The following is an 18,197-nucleotide window of genomic DNA, read 5'->3' as shown; positions in this document are numbered from 1 at the left end:
AACCTTGTTATCTGCAAAAGACAAAATGTTATTTATGTGCATGTTGATGAACTTGGGGAGAATATCCTCATGTGCAGTCAAGAGAAGGTATGAGGAGATCTGTGGCAGTACACTAACAACTTTTAAAAAATGTCTTCTTTACTGAATACAGTAGCTCTGCAGGTCATAAACCACTTTTTGGTGTTACATCCACATCCCCACCTCCACATGCACAGGTTCCATCGGGAAAAGCAGTTGTCAGTGCTCCACATTTCAGCAGTGGAGACTTGGTTTACTCTTTTCCACAAATCAAACGAGCAGAAAACTGATCACAGTACTTAAAAGATGCACTATATTTTTTTTCCTAAGGATTACAGGATACTGTAGTTAACACTTTTTTGTGGTTCTTTCTCAGAACAGGTGAGCACGAGCCTTGAAAAAGAAGACAAACCACCCACCCTTCATAAATTAGAACTTCCAGGTAAACTTTCCCACATATGCAAATATGCAGCTGGGTTTCACCTGGAACTACTTTTGTGCCAGAACTTTAGGAGGAATAAATTCCACTTATAGCTCCAGGAGATATTTGTGATTAATTTTAAGATTCAGCAGGGTACAGTAGAGCACGCCTATAATCCCAGTTACCTGGGAGGCTGAGGCAAGAGGATCACAAGTTCTAGAACAGCCATGACAACCAATAGGACCAAGAGGAGAAGAATCCTTGACAAAAGCCAGGAGGCTCAAAATCTGGCATGAAAAAAAAGGGGTGTCTCCTTGATGACATCACAAATCTGCATCAAATGATTTTTGCAACCAGGAACCACCTCGGGTTAGTTACATCAGTCACCTTAGGTTACTCTTCTTTTACAATTAGGAGTCCCAAGTTATAAAGCAACACACAAGCATGGTGAAGTAAAGAAGAAAAGGGTGGAATTTAATCTTTATTTACAGGACACTGTAAGATATGAAATTCCACATAGAAATAAGAAACCCATTTAGAGGACAAGTTTCATACAGTATGTACAGTTTGGAACTGTTCAAGTATAGTTTTGTTGTAAAAAGTGCTACAATAACAAACCACATTTAAAAAGAGCTCTTAGTAGAGAAACAGTAAGACAAACTTATACCGAACACAGTACACAACAAACTTTATGCCTCAGCTGTACAGCCTAGAAGTTAAAGGTCCCAGGAGTCCCATCTTGAACTTGGAAGGTATAGCCCTCAGAGGTAGTTTCTGGCACAACATTTTGATCTTCCTCTTCCTGGAAAGATTTAAAAACAACAATACTATAAACCACAAACATGGCACACTTCTAAGCAATAGCCTGCCTAGCAGTCTGCATTTATTCTTTTGTTTCTGTGGTACTGGGGTTGAACCCAGGGGTGCTCTGCAATTGAGCTAGATCCCCAGTCCTTTTCATTTGTATTTTGAGGCAGGGTCTCACTAAGTTGCCCAGGCTGGCCTTGAACTTGCAATCCTGCCTCAGCCTCCTAAGGATCTGGGATTATAGGTGTGTACCACCACACTGAGCAAATCAGTGTGCATTTATTCCTAAGAGCTTCATCTGCATATTTCACCTTTATTTGTGCACCATATTCTAGTATCTGACATAGGGAGGAAGAGAAAGAGGGCTGCTAACACTTGGTCAATTTATTAGTGCCTAAGAAAAGGTTCTGAATGGGTTAAGGAATGCTACTACACTGACAGAAAAGTTGAATTTTTTCTTCTCCACCTATCACTTTTCAGTAGGAAAGGAAGCAACACTTATTAATCAACACACAGAACGATCCTAAGCTTAGCCCACTTCTCCATCAACTTCCACAGACATCCATAAACAGCCTTGGGATACTCTTAAGATGTCCCCAAGGCTGTTCATTAAAGTAATCTCTTGGGTTAAATACCACCATCAGGCCAAATGTTAGAGGAGCAAATAAATACAGTAAATCCTACAAACACTGATAAGTTTGCTCTACTTAACAAGAACACAGGACTCATTTTAAAAAGTACAAAGGCAAAAATTTCATGAGCTTGACTTTACATGTGTATTTTCCAAGTTAATATTACCATCCGTTACTCACCTCTACTGAAAAATACTTCTCAATCAAGTTTAATGAGGCCTTGTACACAGACTCATTTTCGTGGTTCTGTAGAGCTTCAATTTTGTCCAAACCTCCACATTCTTCAATCATTATACTCAGTTTCTCAGTTTCACCTAGTTTCTCAGCAGCCTAAAAAAAAATTTCCAAGTTTACTTGCCTGTACTCTGAATGTTGTTTCAATGACAAAGACATCCATATTTTCATATTAATATCCAGCAGACAAAAATAAATCCTTAACAGTTGCTTCAATAACCCTTGATAATTTTATGTCCATTTTACATTTTCTTGAAATTTTCAAGGTGCTCAAATCTCTAGCAACTACTATTTATTATAGTTGTCAACCACAGAGATCTTAGATCTCAACCTTTTCCACGCATCAAAATCACATAGGCAATTAGTAAAGTAACACTACATTCAAGTTCAATTGATCTGCCCTGAAAACAGAATTATTCCTCTGTAAAAACATCTTAGATAATCTCAAAGTGTAGTGAAGGTGAAGAATCACTGATTAGGGCCAAACATGGCTTATGATGTGCTAAAAATACATTTCTCTGGACTATTTATTTATATTAGTAAGAATTTATTAAGTAGGGGCTGGGGAGATAGCTCAGTCGGTAGAGTGCTTGCCTTGTAAGCACAAGGTCCTGGGTTCGATCCCCAGCACCCAAAAAAAAAAAAAAGAATTTATTAAGTATAAGAATTGTATGGAATTTAGAGTGGTTACGAGGGAATGAACTTAAGGGTGCTACTACTGAACTACATCCCTAGCCCCTTTACAAAATTTCTGAATATCTTACCAAGCTGGCCAAGCTGGCCTCAAACTTGGCAATCCTCTTGCCTCAGCCTCCTTCCAAGTAGCTGGGTAGGGCATACCACCACATCAGGTGAAAATTATATTTTTTTAAAAGGCCTCAGTTTTTAGGAGATACATAAATATACAGATGACATAACTGATTTGCCTCAAAATAATTTTGGGGTTTTAGATGAGGGGAATAGGAACACTCCACATCTACAGTAACACTAGCATTCCTCATTCCAGACTGCACTCTATATGTAAAAATCTCCAGAATCCCAAGTGTAGAAGTCGATGAGTAGGACTTATCAACCACCAATCACTATGACAAACTGTCAGATGCTGGCATGCTTGGTTAAATTAGAGATGGAATCAAAAGAAAAATAATTAGATAAATGAGTCATTCAAATTTAATTTCACCAAAATTTGGTATGGGTAATCTCCACTGAAGGACCTGACTTTAAGACACATACATCATCCACTTCCCATCTCCTTTGTATCACTTGTAATCCCACTGGATCTTTTATCAGGTGTGGTCCAGCTGGGCACGATGAGTAGTCCCAGCTATTCAAAAGGATGAAGCAGGAGGATGGCTTAAACCTAGGAATTCAAGAGTAGCACTGGCAAGAGACCCCATTCTTCAAAAAAGAGAATGTGGTTCCACCTCAACGGACTTCCTGATTCAGATTCTATGGCCTACTGAGTACACTTAACTGCCCCCACCAAGTCTAAATAGTAAAATGATTATGACAAATGAAAATTGAAACAAATGCTACCTTGTTAGGACTTACCTGAAAGATATTTGAAATGGCATCCAGAATAACCAGAATAATTTTGGTATCTTTCGCAGTTAAAAGGTTCATCAATGGTTCTATTATGCCACAATGAACAAGGTATACAATCTGTTCAACTGTCCCACCACTTGTATAATTGGTCACAGCCCATACAGCTTCCTTTTGTGTCTTAAAGTCTGCCTGATAAGCATAAGAAAATGGTTTTGCTTCAGAAAAGTCATACAAATGATATCCCAAAGGTACTATCTCACAAGAAAAATGAGTAAAACTACCCAACTGGTTTTATCCAACCTTGAATGAAAGGGGTTAATAGCTATTATGCACTATACAACAATGTCCTTTAAGAATCTTGCTGGGGGGGGGGCTTGCCTAGCATGTACGAGGCACTGGGTTTGATCCTCACTACAACATAAAAATAAACAAGTAAAAATAAAAGTATTTGGTCCATCTACAAATAAAGAAAAAAATTAAAGAATCTTGTTGGACATGGTGGGGCACACTCACAATTCCAACAGCTTTGGAGGCTGAGGCAGGAGGATCACAAGTTCAAGGCCAGCCATAGCAACTTAGTGAGACCCTATGTCCCCAGTTTAAAAAAAAAAAAAAAAAGAGCCAGCAGGGCAAAGCACCTCTGGGTTCAATCCCTAGTACTGGAAAAAAATCTTACCAGGCAAGCCTCCCCATAAATACCAAAGGTCATCTGATTAAATCCTAAGATTTTGTTACCTTAGAGAGCACACCAACAAGGAATGGGACTAATCCATGATTGACAACTTGCTGTATCTGGTCCTGTCGGCCAGCTGTGATGTTTGACATTGTCCATGTAGCTTCCTTCTGAATATTAGTTTTGGGGTTAGTTAGCAGGCTTGGAAAGACTGCAAGTGCACCTGCATCTATCACAACTTGAGTCTGTTCATCTGTTCCAGTCACAATATTCCCTATAGCTCGTAAAGCAGGAGTCTGAAAAGAAAAAAAAAAAAAATTATGCTGATGGTTACACCTTTTACTTTTTCTAGCATTGTCCAAAAGTTCTCTATCCTAAAAGTTTTGACAAGCAAGAGGCCCATCATTGCCTGAAAATAAATAATATTTCAACATTATCAATCCTACTTTTATTCTGTAATCTAATGATTAACTTACCACAATTGGCAATTCAGAAGCTCCCAGAAGCTTCACAAGTTGGGGCACAACTCCTGTTTTCACAACCATTTCAATGCGTTCATTTGGACCATCAGTAAGGTAGGAAATAGCCCAGCAGGTATCAGCTAGTACTTCTGGATCATCATGATGCAGGAGACGAACTAAAGTGGGAAGAATTTGCTCAACAGCATCTAATGGGGGTGCAGGATTCTTGTTGCGACAAAGGTTTGAAAGTGTCCAGGTGAGATTACGTAAGTAACCACACTAGGGAGAAAGAAAAAAGGAATGATGGCCTGTCCTACGAAGGTAGGAGAAATCAGAATAAAAACACAAGTAGCTTTACTTATGTCAGTAACTTACTGCTAAAGTTGACATATCAGGAACTGCAAGAAGAGCCAGCAGTGGGTCCACTGCGCCATATTTGATAACCAAGTCTCGGAAAACTGAACCATCACCTGAAAACAAAAGCAAGATTAGGCCTGGGGTTGTGGTTCAGTGGTACAGTGCTTGCCTCAAGTGCATGGGGCACTGGGTTCGATCCTCAGTACCACATAAATAAATAAAATATAGGTATTGTATCCATCTACAACTAAAAGAATTTTTTAAAAAAAGATTAATTGCATTTACTTGTCCAGCACCATCATTGTTCAGTGACTGAATACACCATCAGAAATTCCCTAACTTACTTAGATGCCTCTCTGGTGCCTTTTTTAGATGCCTCTCTCATCCATAATAAGGGCCTAAAGCAAGATTAAAACGTGACACAAAGGTCACTATTAATTGTAACACAGCCCTTTTCCCACCTCATTATGATTAGATACATTCAGTCAAAAGAATTTTAAGTGCGCATACCTGCAATGTTTCCTAGAGCCCACACAGCTTGTTCACTGATGTGAGCGTGTGGAGATGCCAAGAGAGAAATGAATGCTGGGATAGCACCTCCATCCACCACAGCCTTGGTCTGTTCTGATGTTCCAGAAGCAATGTTAGTGAGAGCCCATGCAGACTCAAACTGAATGGGACTACAATCAGTTCGGCCCAAAAAGGACACAAATTTCGGAATCAAACCAGCCCGGATTATGTTGTCTATGGGGGGCTGTTTCTCCCGAGAAAGCAATTTCCTAAGAGGATAAAAAGAGAAACAAAAGTTGAAGGTGATTAACATTTATGAGAAAACCAATTTAAAATGGTTGAACGTTTAGAACTTTAGACAATCTTTTTAAATGGAGCACTACATGCTGAAGACAATGTGATAAGCTGCTGAAGAGATGACATACAGTGCTATATACTTGGGACAGCTAACTACCTTTTTCCCCAAAACTGAAAATATTGACCGTAACGTAGATTGCTTCCCTTTGCATCCTCACAAAAATCTATAATATACTTTGACTTGAAGTGCCACTTTGACAAAAAATTTGTTTTTAAAGTATACCAAAAAATTAATAGTAATTATCACTCAGGGTGAAACTTTAGGGAACTATACAAAAGTATAGTTTAAAATGTCACCTACAGAAAAAACTTTTTTTTTTTTTTTTGCTTTGAGACAGGGTCTAAGTTGCTGAGGCTTGAATTTGATTCTCCTGCCTCAGTCTCCTGAGGTGCTAGGATTAGAGATGTGTGCCACCACACCTGGTTTCACCTCAGGAGAAATTCTAAGCCTAAGGCTGGCTTAAACTTACCCACACCATCTGTCTGTTCTTCCCAGCCAAAAAATTCTAATAAGTCTAATTTTGTAGGTTGCCCATGCTAGAGAACATAAGACTTACCTAGCAGCTTGAGTAGCTTGGAGTTGGCTTTCCAAATTGTTGCTGTTTATGCCTTTGACAATGTCATCAACAGACCAATTTACAGTGCCCTGAAAGAAAAGTGGAAATTTACAAATTATTTTTAAGACCAAATATAAACAAAATAATCCATGCTTGCCATTGTTTAGACACTTAGATTTATAGTCAGTTACTAAAAGTTTAGCCCTACATTTAACTTTGCCTGCTAAATATTATTTTATATGTAAAACAGTTTTGGTCCTTCACTGGAGTCTCAAGTTATTTAAGCACTCTGACTTCAAAAATTTAGAGCAGGGGCTAGGGTTGTGGCTCAGGGATGGAGCACTTCCTAGCATGCACAAGGTACTGGGTTTGATTTTCAGCACCACACATAAATAAATGAATAAGATAAAGGTTTATCAATATTAATTTTTTTTTTTAAAATTTAGAGCAGACAGGTTATTACTACATTGGTCTCAATCACTTGCATACAGATATGCTTTGCGGGAGAAAGAGACAGGAGCTATAGGCAATGTACTGGGTATTTTCATAACTAAGCATGTAATGTATATAATTTCCAAGTTCGAGTTCTACAAACATAAAAGTTGTATGCTGAGTCACAGCAGAAGGATTTGAGAACCAATGCTTCCATTAATTAAAAAATAAGACAGTGTCAGCTGGGTGCCACTGCTCCCGCCAGTAATCCCAGTGGCTCAAGAGGCTGAGGCCCTAAGCAACTTAGCAAGTCTCAAAATAAAAATTTTTAAAAAGGGTTGGGGATGTGGCTCAGTGGTTAAGTGCCCCTGGGTTCAATACCAGGTACCAAAACCCAAAAGGAGTGTCCCTTTCTCTAGGAGCTCACAACTTAACAGTAAATGTGACAGGAAGACAAATATAAGTATTACAGGCCAGGCACAGTGGCACACACCTATAATCCCAGAAGCTCAGGAGGCTGAGGCAGGAGGATCATGAGTTCAAAGTCAGCCTCAGCAACTCAGTGAGGACCTAAGCAACTCAATGAGACCCTGTCTCTAAATAAAATACCAAAAAAAGGGCTGCGGAGGGGATTCAGTGGTTAAGTGCCCCTGAGTTCAATCCCTGGTACAAAAAATAAATGAACGAATCAACGAATAAATATTTCTAGACAACATTCATTCTGTATTTTCTGTAGAAACAGGAACTATAGAATCCTGAGAATGGTGTGTCTCCTGTTAGGAGATAGTATTTGAGTAATAGTACCCTAGAAAAAGCACACAGGAGTCAGGAGTTGTGTTGCACACCTGTAATTACAACTACTCAGGGGCCTGAGGGAGGAGGATCACAAAGTGGAGACCAGCCTCAGCAACTTAGTGAGACCCTGGGGTATGGGTATATCTCAGGGTAGAGTACCTATAGGTTAAATAAAATACCAACAAACAAAGAAAAAAGCTCACAGGAAGAGCTGGAGGTACAGTTCAGTGGTAGAGCTCATGCCTAGAACGCGAAAAGCCCTGAATTAGATCCCCAGAACTTAGGAAATGGAAAAAAAAAAAAAAAAAAAAAAAACAGCATTCAATGGGAATAAAATAAAGGTAAATGTAGAGTGCTAAAGGAGAACATAATGTGGAGGGAAAAAAAAATGTAGGCCTGTGCCCAGTATTTTTTAAGATGAAAGGGATACATCCAAAGATCTAAACTGGGTCTAATTTATTGAGGTCCTTCATATAGAGTACTGATTTAGAGCAGAGAGAACATGCCTGAAACAGTAATCAGACATCATTTAATGCTGGGGATACAGTCTGAGAAATGGCGTTGTTTGGTGATTTTTATCCTTGTACAAACATCTCAGGATGTATTTACACAAACCTGGACAGTACAGTCTACAACACTCCTAGGCTAAAGGTATATGAACTATTGCTCCTGGGTTACAAACCTATACAGCATGTTATTGTACCTATAGGCAATTCTAGCACAATGTCAAGTATTTGTGTATCCAGCATATTTAAATGTAAAAAAGGTATAGTAGAAATACAGTAAAAAGATTTAATCCTCATTTTATTAGTTCTTTTTCATCTTGAACTTTATATACTTTTTAAATTAAAAACTAAGATATGAGTATACACATCAGCCTAGGCCGGTACAGGGTTAGCACTACATGTGTCACCCTCTTCCACCTCCCCATCTCAGCCCACCAGAGGTCTACAGAGGCAGTATTGCACATGAATCTGGCACTTCCTATAACAGTGCCTTCTGAAACACCTCCTGAAGGATCTGCCTCAAGCTCTTTTTAAGAAGGAATCATTCTTTTTAGAAATGTGCCCATGGTGGTTTGCTTTTGTTGTTTTCATCACAGTTTTGCTTATTAAGGAGAAAATGTACTATGAACATATTCTATTCATGAAAACACTTTCAGTCCATGTTTTGGACTCCCATACTGAAGATTGAACCTGGTGACACTGAGCTACATCCCCACACCTTTTCATTTTTTGGGGGGCAGGTTCTAGATAAGTTGCTCAAACTATCCCTGAACTTATGATCCTCCTGCCTCAGTCTCCCAAATAGCTAGGATTACAGGCTGGCAGTCCAATGCTCAGCTTAAATATTTTAAGAAGCTTATTGAGGCTACAAAACCTTCTGTTCAATCCTTCACTTCTTGAGGAGTTTTTTTTTTTTTTTTTTTTTTTTCCTGCAGTTTTCTTTTTCTCTTGTCTCTTCTTTAGCTAAGCATTCCTATTCCAGTTCCATTATAATCCTATGGGAGCACCATATTTACAGTCTGTATTTAAAGTAAACAGTGTGGCACACAACTGTAGTTTTGGAAAATTTTAAGAAAAGAGTATATGACACGGAATTCAGGGAATAAGATAAATTAGGACATTACCATAAATATTTCAGGAGGAAAAAGACTTGAACACTGATGATAAAGAATACCAAAAAAATTAAAAATAAAAAAAATAGAGAACATCAAAAATGTCTGAATTAAGTTGCAAAGTGGTTAGTTCTGAACACAGTTAACACTGAAACAGTTAGGTCAAGGTACCAGCTAGCAGCTAGAAATGCAGAGAACCTGCAGCAAGGTCAGAACCCAAAGACTTTGGAATCAGCTTCAGTAGATTATAGAGGATGAGTAGAAAAGAAGACAATAAGAACTGCTGATTGGGAACAGAAAATAATCTTCACTAATTGATAGTCAAAACCATAATACTATGGAATATTATTTAAATTTCCAAGAAACATTCATACTGATTTTCTGGATTTACTATAATTCATAAACTAAACTATATTTACCTGGTTGTTGCGGTTTTCCTGTAGTGGCGAAGTAGCATCATCAGGAAAGGAGCTTACATTTCTCCTTTTCAGCATCTGGTCATCCTTCTTAGCTTTCCTCAGCTCCACATTAACTTCTATTCGGCGCCGCCTCATTTCCTTGAGAAAAGATAATGGATCATTTCACCTACCACATCAATTTTTGTTGCCAAGTAAGGGCATTTTAATTAAAAAAAAAAAAAAAAAAAATCCTTCTAAGTCTTCCCTCCTTCTCAAGTATCCTCTCATTTGAAAAGTACTACAAAAAAACAACAGAAGGTACTCACTGTACTGTCTTTTCCCTTGTTCTTGAATCTGTTAAGCCGGGCAGCTGGTGAATTAGCATTCTCATTGGTGGACATGGTTATGAGACAAAGGGAGAAAGCTAAAAGATGGGAGAGAAAAAACTTCCCTTTTATCATTTTGCTTTGTCAATAATGAAACCAAATAAGAATAGAATTATCAAGCAAAAATTGAATCCACCTCTATACCAAGAAGGAACTTCAAGTTTTCCAGTGCTATGGATACAGTTTTAATCAAAGGATAATTGTCTCCTGCTCTCTAAAAGGAAACTGTGCATCAGAAATATAATTCAAGCCATACAAATTTAAAATCTCCTGTAACCACATGAAAACAAAAAGCAAAATTAATTTTGATATTTTAACAACACATCCATCCAAAATATTTCTCAAAATGGTATCAATATAAAAAATCGGGATTTTTACATTTTTTTTTTTTTTACACATTTTGGAAATCCAGTGTGTATTTCACATAGCACACAGTGTGTCTTACACAGAATACTGCTATTTCATTTTGAACTAGTCACTTTTTAAGTGCTCAGAAGCCACAAGCTCTGGTCACCACATCATTGGCACTCTAGAGTTCATTATAGTTAATGGAACACAAAGTAGGGGACCCCGGTTCACTTAAAAAAAAAAAAAATGTCCTTAGGGCACTAAATCCAGATCCTCTGAAGGCGCTCCCTGCCTTACTGTCTTTTAAAATGACCAAAATGAGCCCACTGTCCAGACTTGAAAGTTAAATAAAAATCGGTGCATCGTGCCAACACTGCAAACTTGTGACACTGGGCTGCATCTTCAGCATCTCGCACACATTTTCATTTTCAAAGATTTCCAGTGAATGTATCCAATTAGAATGACATCAATTGTGCGTCAGACTGTCACTTAAAAGCATACTCCAGAAGATGACAAAAGCCAAAGCCCTCCTCACAATTTGCTATCTTTTAATTCCACTATGCTCGTTCACTGTGCTGTGACACTGTGACAAGTCTACCTAGGGCCTATGTGTTGGGGAGAGCCTTCTCCAACTGCCACCTCTACCCTCATCTCCAGCCTCTCTGCCCTTGTGTCCCCAGCCCCTTCCCCGAGAAGATACAGCGGGGAATGGGTGGAGAGGCCAGGGACACCGTGCCCACCCTGGGACATTCGCCCTCGGTCCTGTCTCCTGGATTCTCCGGGCCGCGACGCGCTGCGGTTGGCAGCGCCTAGGTCCCGAGAGCCCCCACCCCGCATTGCGAAATTAACCCGCCTGGTCAACGACCGACGCCCCAAGGCCGCGTCAACCTGGGAGGCCAAGGCCAGGCCCAGAGTAAACCCCGGGCCTCCCTCCCGCCGTCCACAAACCGAGGGCCGACCGCTGGCCAACAGTTCCCTCGGACACCGGCTGTGGTCTGAGTCTGTACCTGCACAGCGGGCTCAGGCTTCCACAGGAGGCGGCTCGCAGGTTGCGGATCAGCTGCCCTCGAAACGTCCACCGCGGCTCAGCCCAGAGACGGTGTGCCTCGTGCAGCCGGCCGGCGCGATTTAAATTTCCCGGTGACTCCGCACTCCGATTGGCTGGTTCGAGCCTAAGCTGTGCACCCATTGGTGGATTTGAAAAACACGTTAGGCGGGGAGTGGGGGGGCGGGATAGGGCCTAGAAGAAGGGGAGCACAACATCGCGAGATGAGGGAGTGGCCCGGCGATCCCAGAGCACTTTGCAGGCTGGAGTGGGCGGACTCCAGGACCCGGCATGCAGCGCGAAGGGGCGGTTCACAGCCCCTTCTGGCCCCAGCTTAGGGGTGCTCCGCGTTTGTGCGGTGTTTGTGGTCCTGTTTCTTGTTTCTGCGCTGGTGCCTTAAATAATACAAAATGATCCTAAAACTCATTATATTAAGAAAAAATCAATATTTTTTTTTCTCATAGGAAGGGACTTGGCAGGAGTTTCTGGACGCGGTGGAGCAGATTTGTTGCATTTTTCAGTTTCGATTTTTTTTTTTTTTTTTTTATTGTGCATGAGACCATGTAGAAGCTGCAAATTTGGTAACAAAATTTATATTATGACTCTTTCTCCAAACTCTTTTTTAACTTTACAGTTTAAAATAATTTCAAATACAGAATCGCAAAATCTTACCTAGATTTGCCAAATATTTTGTCACTTTTGCTATTTCGATGTAGACGTGTATACGTGCATACATATATCTGATTTTTATACATCTTTGAGCCTTTTCAGTGTTTCAGAAATATGTCCCTTTATCCCTGAATATTTCAAAATGTGTCAAGGCGGGTGGGAGACCTTCCCTTATATAATCACACAGCAAATCATCAAAGTTTTGCCATGTATTTCTTTTTAAAATACATCAAAGATGGTTTTGAGCATCTGAATCACGGGTCGTTTTTGTTTTCGTTCTGCAGTTTTCCTGTGTCCCCAAAAGGGAGTATTGTAGGAAAATTATATTGGTTTATTTTTTACTACAAGTAAATTCAAACTGAACTTTGTCCTCCCTTGCAGGCATTCATGCCAGCCTCACTTGGTGTGTCCCTGCCAAGGAGCTCATAGGGGGTTGCTCTTACTAGCACTTGGCATAATCCCATCCCCCTAAATGGAAGAATGTGGAAAGAATTCATTCCTAAGCCAATCACTGCAAAGCATTTTCTTGGCTACTGTGAATGGTTCAGGGGCAGGCACATGACCTAAATTCATCCATTTGGGAAGCCTATCCCTTTTGTTTAGTGGTTGAAGGAAAGCAGGCACTGTTCTTTAAAACAAGAATGTGAGTCCTTAGAAATTGAGTAAGAAAATTTGTAGAAAAATCTTGAGAGCTCTGACCAACAGTCTGCCCTATGCCTGAAGGTTGCAGTGATACTTCTGAAGGTTTGCACACTTATGTGATCCAATGCATTTCCTTTATTGTTAAATTGGTTTCTCTTTTGCTTGAGAAGATGTTCCCAGAAGTATTCTGAGCCGGGCATGGGTGGTACACACCTGTAATTCCAGTAGCTTGGGAGGCAGAGGCAGGAGGATTGCAAGTTCAAAGCCAGCCTCAGCAACTTAGGACCTGTTTCAAAAAAATTAAAATTTAAAAAAGGGCTGGGGATGTAGCTTAGTAGTAAAGCACCCCTGGGTTTGATCCCCAGGACAAAAAAAAAAAAAAGTATTCTGAGTGTAGTAAATTAATTAATATATTTGTCACATTTCTCTGAGGTAGAACTATTATCTCAACAGATGAGAAGACAATCTTGAGTGCTTAAGTAATTGCCTAGGCTTATGTGGCCAAAATATGACAGAGACAGGATTTGGACCCAGACATTATATTTCCATGATCCTTGTTCTCATTCTCTATTCTGTACTGCAACTTGAAAATGACCTGAAACAGAAGTATAATGTGAAAGTTGCAGTTGAAGAAAAGATAGTGTTGTTCTGAGGAACCATACTCTACCACTCCTGGTGTTGTAGTTTAGATGGAAATACAGGAAGGGCCTTATCTGGCCTAGGCCAATGGGAACATTCCATTCCCCAAACACAGAAGTTGGTACGGTGGTTGTGATGGTGTGGTTTGACTATGGCTTGAGAGTATCCCCAATGGAAGCCTGGTCCCCAATGTGGCAGAGTTTGAGAGACTGTGGAATCTTCAAGAAATGTGGCCTAATGGGAAGTAGTTAGGTCATTGGAGGCTTGCCTCAGAAGGGACCAGTGTCATATGATGGGACTTGCGTCAGTTCCTGAGAGAGTGGGTTGTTATAAAAAGAGCAAGTCTGCCGACATAGTGGCACATGCCTGTAGTCCCAGCTACTTATAGGCTAAGGTAGGAGGATTGCAAGATGGAGACCAGCCTGGGCAATTTGGCAAGATCCTGTCTCAAAAATAAAAATATGTGGGTTGGGGCTGTAGCTTGGTGGCTGAGTGCTTACCTGGCATATGTGAGGCACTGGGTTCGATCCTTAGCACCACATAAAAATAAATATATAAAATAAAGGCATTCTGTTCATCTACAACTGCAAAAAAAATTTAAAATAAATAAAAATAAAAAGAGGGTCTGTGGTGGTAGCTCAGTGGTAGAGTGCTTGCCTACCATGTGTGAGGCAGTGGGTTCAATCCTCAGCACCACATAAAAAATAAATAACTAAATAAAATAAAGGTATTGTGTCCATCTACACCGAAATAAAATAAAAGATGTAACTCAGTGGTAAAGGACCCTTGGGTTCAATCCCCAAAACCACTAAATAAATAAATTGAACTAAATTAAATAAGCTTGGCCCTGAATGTTTCTTGCCTCCTATCTCACCTTGTGATATTTCTATTGTTCCTTCTCAAAAGTGCTTCTGCCATGATGCCATATGCCAAGTTGTGATGTAGCCAAGATGGCCCTTGTCAGAGCTGAACAGGTGCCAGCATCATGCTCTTTGGACCTCCAAATCTATTAAGCTAAATAAACCTCTTTTCTTTGTACAATAGCTAAAACCTCGTATTTTGTTATAGCAATGTAAAATAGTCCAAGACAGTGATAAAGATGTAACAATGAGATCAAATGTTCACTGAAACCTTTGACAGTAAGATGTTCTTCCACTGGACTGTGTGCTGTGATTATGTGAACCTGAGAATGGAACTGTTCCAGAGAAGCAAATCCAAAAGGTAGATCCTAGAGACAAAGCTGAATCAGCTCAAGCCTGAAGCTGGTTGTATTCGTGAACTCTGATTACAGCTCAATAAATCCCCTTTTTCACTAAGACAAATAAAGCTGAGTGTTGTGTGACTTGCATTGGAAGGATTCCTTAAGTGAGATTTTAATCCCCTTACCAACTCCACTAGAATGGAAGTTCAATGAGAGCAAGAGTCTTGATCTATTTTTTTTTTTTTTTTTTTTTTTTTTTTTTTTTTGGTGCTGGGGATCAAACCCAGGGCCTTGTGCTTACAAGGCAAGCACTCTACCAACTGAGCTATCTCCCCAGCCCCAGTTTTGATCTATTTTGTCCACTACTTGGAACAGTGTCTGGCAGGTGGTAGGTAGACAATAAATTTTCATTAGATGAATGAATGATACAGGTGCTTCTGAGACTTCAGTTAGGCTGAAATTTAACTTATATAGGCCTGAATTTCTAAGATGCTATCAGGAGATTTAAAACTGAGAATAGATGGCATAAACAGTAGCTTAAAGTCAGGAACATGAATAAATTATCTAACAGAGGGTAAGTACAAGTATATCCAGAAAAAGGCCGACCAAGCCATAATTCAATGGATTGGATGGCTTATATGATTGGTAAGAGACATGGCCGGAGCTGGGGAGATAGCTCAGTTGGTAGAGTGCTTGCCTCCCATGCACAAGGCCCTGGGTTCAAGACACATGGCCAATGACATTCGAACACTGAGACTCTAGATCTAACCATATCTGTAATCAGAATACCCTTGGTACTACCATTTAATAAGCCCAGGTATTCTTTGTATGTTCCAGATAAACCATCTTAAGTTTCTGTCCCAAGTGGAAGATTTCTAACTAATGACTAATAATGATCTTGTTACTTGCACCCAAGAGTTCTAGTATTTCCATAGTCTGCTAGACTGCCGCAACAAAATATCACAGGCCAACAGATTTAAAGAACAGAAAGTTATTTTCTTAAAATTGCAAAAGCTTTCTGGTATCTCCTCTTATTAGGGCACTTACCCAATGTGAGGGTCCTACCTTCAGAACCCCAGCTAGCCCTAATTACCATGCAAACCCCCCATCTCCAAATATTATACTGGGGCTCAGGGATTCAACTTATGAGTTGGGCTGGGGGAGACAAACATTCAGTCCATAACATCCATTCAGATTTGCTGTCTTATAAACCTGAATATTGAGCAGAAACATGCAGAGAAATAATGGGACTAGAGCTGAGCGGTCAGAAAGCAGCAGCCTAGAGAAAGACAGGGCCCACGTGCTGCTGAGGTTGACATCCTTTGGTTTCTGCCTTCCTTCTAGGCCTTCTTGTTAACTCATCTTTCAGTTCTGTGAATTACACATTTTTCAAATTCCCTTTCTGAGGCAGAAATTGCTAATTCTCCACTGAAGCTCACATTCCACTCTCCATTTGGAATAATCATTGTTGGAAAGTGACTGCCTAGCCATCTATTTCCCAGTCTCCTTAGATCTGGTGGGACCATTCATCTAGTTCACATGAACATGATGTTTGTCTTCTGAATCTTAGGAAGTTATTATGTCTTTATCTCCTTTTTCTTGGCTTGAAGCAGATGAGCATGACCACAGTGGGGCCATATGTGGAAGATGTTGGAGCTGCATATGGAAGTATTCTGGGTCCCTGTATCACCTGCCACTCAGAAACTCCTATCTTAGGTTTTCCATGAAGCGGGGGGGAGTCTTTTGTGAAAAGTCACAGATATATTGTAGGGTTTATCTTTTATAGCAGCTAGAGTGACTCTTTAAGTAACACAGTTCAAAGTTGGCTTTTGTCGCTAGTAACCCAAATCCCCAAATTGAATGAAGAATTAGTACTGGGATTAAGAAGTTGGCAAAAGACTCACAGAAAAAGAGGCATTTTTGAACTGTTTAGATCAGGACTGAGATCGTATGAAAGGTGGGGATTTCATTGATATTCGGATGTGAGAGATGGCAGTCCATGGATCGCTTTAGTGCAAATGACCTACTTAAGCTATCAGTCACTGAAAGGGAAGTGCTGGGGACAGAACAGTTGTAGTGATAAACACATTTAAAGGGGTTGAGGAAAGCCGAGGGGGGCTCAGCTGGCATGCTCATGTTGAATGATTTCCAATGACTTTTCCCCTCTTGGGGAACATATGGTAATGTCTAGGGACATTTTTGGTTGTAACTTGAGAGGTGGATGCCACTGGTATCCAGTGACTATGGTGTTGCTTAACATCTTACAGACGCACTGAACAACCCCTGACAAGAAAGAATTGTTCAGATTGTGGCCAAGAAACCCTGAATTAGCTAATAGGAACTAAGAAAACTCAAATTCAGAATTTTTGCCTCAAGGAACTGAGAGTCATTTGCTCTTCAGCCATAAAGTTGGGTGGACACAACAGCACTCCATGATGAATTAGAAGCAGGGAAGGAGGGAGAAGAAAATCATATGAGCAAGAGATTGACTTTTCCAGCTGCCCCCTTCTTACCTTAATAGACATTCGGGTCATGCAATGACCACTTTGGTGGGCAAGACAAAGACACATCTGCATGATGTGTTGGCATTAGCTGAAGAAGATTGCTCCCAGTCGATGGCCTCAGGTGGAGGTGATCCTGAAGAGGAGTAAACACTAAAACCCTGATGGGCAGAACTTTGAGCAGCACCCTTTCTGATACACCACTTTCCTAAAAGGACAGATAGCTTGAGGGGAGGACCTACACTAGAGAACTAAAAACCAGCTTGGCTAGCTGGTTGGCAGAATGGACATAAACTGTTTACACTGCCCAGCAGATAATTACTCTTCTGCCATAAGAGTAATTTCTGAATTTCCTGAGGGAACCAGTGCTCACTCAAATCAGTCCTTGTAATTGGGCAAGATGGACTTCACCCCAGGATGGACTCCAACTGGCATAAGTCAAGGAGAGTAATCCTACAGTAAATCACAGTGGTTGATTCAGAGCCTGTGACAATTTGGATAAATAGAGCTGGACATGGGACTTCTCAGACAAATAGGAGACAGATGCCCCCCTCTACAACTGAGAATTATGATAATATATGCAAAGTCTGGAGCTGTTGTAAATCTCTCCTTATGAGGAAAGAACTTGCTTGAGAATGGAACAATATATCTGTATAGAATAAGAAACAAGAGAATAACCAGATTCTGGTGACACTTTTAAACCCCTGATCAAGACACACCTGAAGGAAAACCTATTTTTAGATTTAGTTGTATAAGTTGGTAAATTCGTGTTTGAGTCAGCTTTTTCTCTGCTGTGACCAAAAGACCTGACAAGAACAATTTTAGAGGAGGAAAAGTTTATTTGCAATCACGGTTTCAGAGGTCTCAGTCCACAGTCGGCCAACATCTGTGCCCTAGATGAGGCAGAACGTCAAGGCAGCAGGTGTGACAGAGGGCAGAAGGACGTGATGG

At 40.3% G+C, this 18,197-nt stretch overlaps 1 protein-coding gene and 1 long non-coding RNA gene across 2 annotated transcripts in view; one reads left to right on the top strand and one right to left on the bottom strand.

Annotated features, from left to right (window-relative positions):
• LOC306656451 overlaps positions 1–18,197 on the top strand; it is a 561,410-nt gene that overhangs the window by 111,303 nt on the left and 431,910 nt on the right. The window lies entirely within an intron of this gene.
• Positions 893–11,685, bottom strand: KPNA2 (karyopherin subunit alpha 2). Its single transcript, XM_079131604.1, has 11 exons — positions 11,557–11,685; positions 10,142–10,239; positions 9,837–9,974; positions 6,573–6,661; positions 5,659–5,927; positions 5,167–5,261; positions 4,807–5,070; positions 4,393–4,626; positions 3,664–3,846; positions 2,059–2,208; positions 893–1,241 (listed from the first exon to the last, which is right to left on the bottom strand). The coding sequence occupies exons 2-11, from the start codon at positions 10,214–10,216 to the stop codon at positions 1,149–1,151; spliced, it is 1,590 nt and encodes a 529-aa protein (XP_078987730.1). The 5' UTR covers positions 10,217–10,239; positions 11,557–11,685; the 3' UTR covers positions 893–1,148.

The sequence above is a fragment of the Sciurus vulgaris genome, assembly GCF_902686455.1.
Source record: "Sciurus vulgaris genome assembly, chromosome: 3".
Classification (NCBI taxonomy): Eukaryota; Metazoa; Chordata; class Mammalia; order Rodentia; family Sciuridae; genus Sciurus; species Sciurus vulgaris.
The sequence above is the reverse complement of the archived record's forward strand: the minus strand, read 5'-3'. Positions and strand labels throughout refer to the sequence as shown.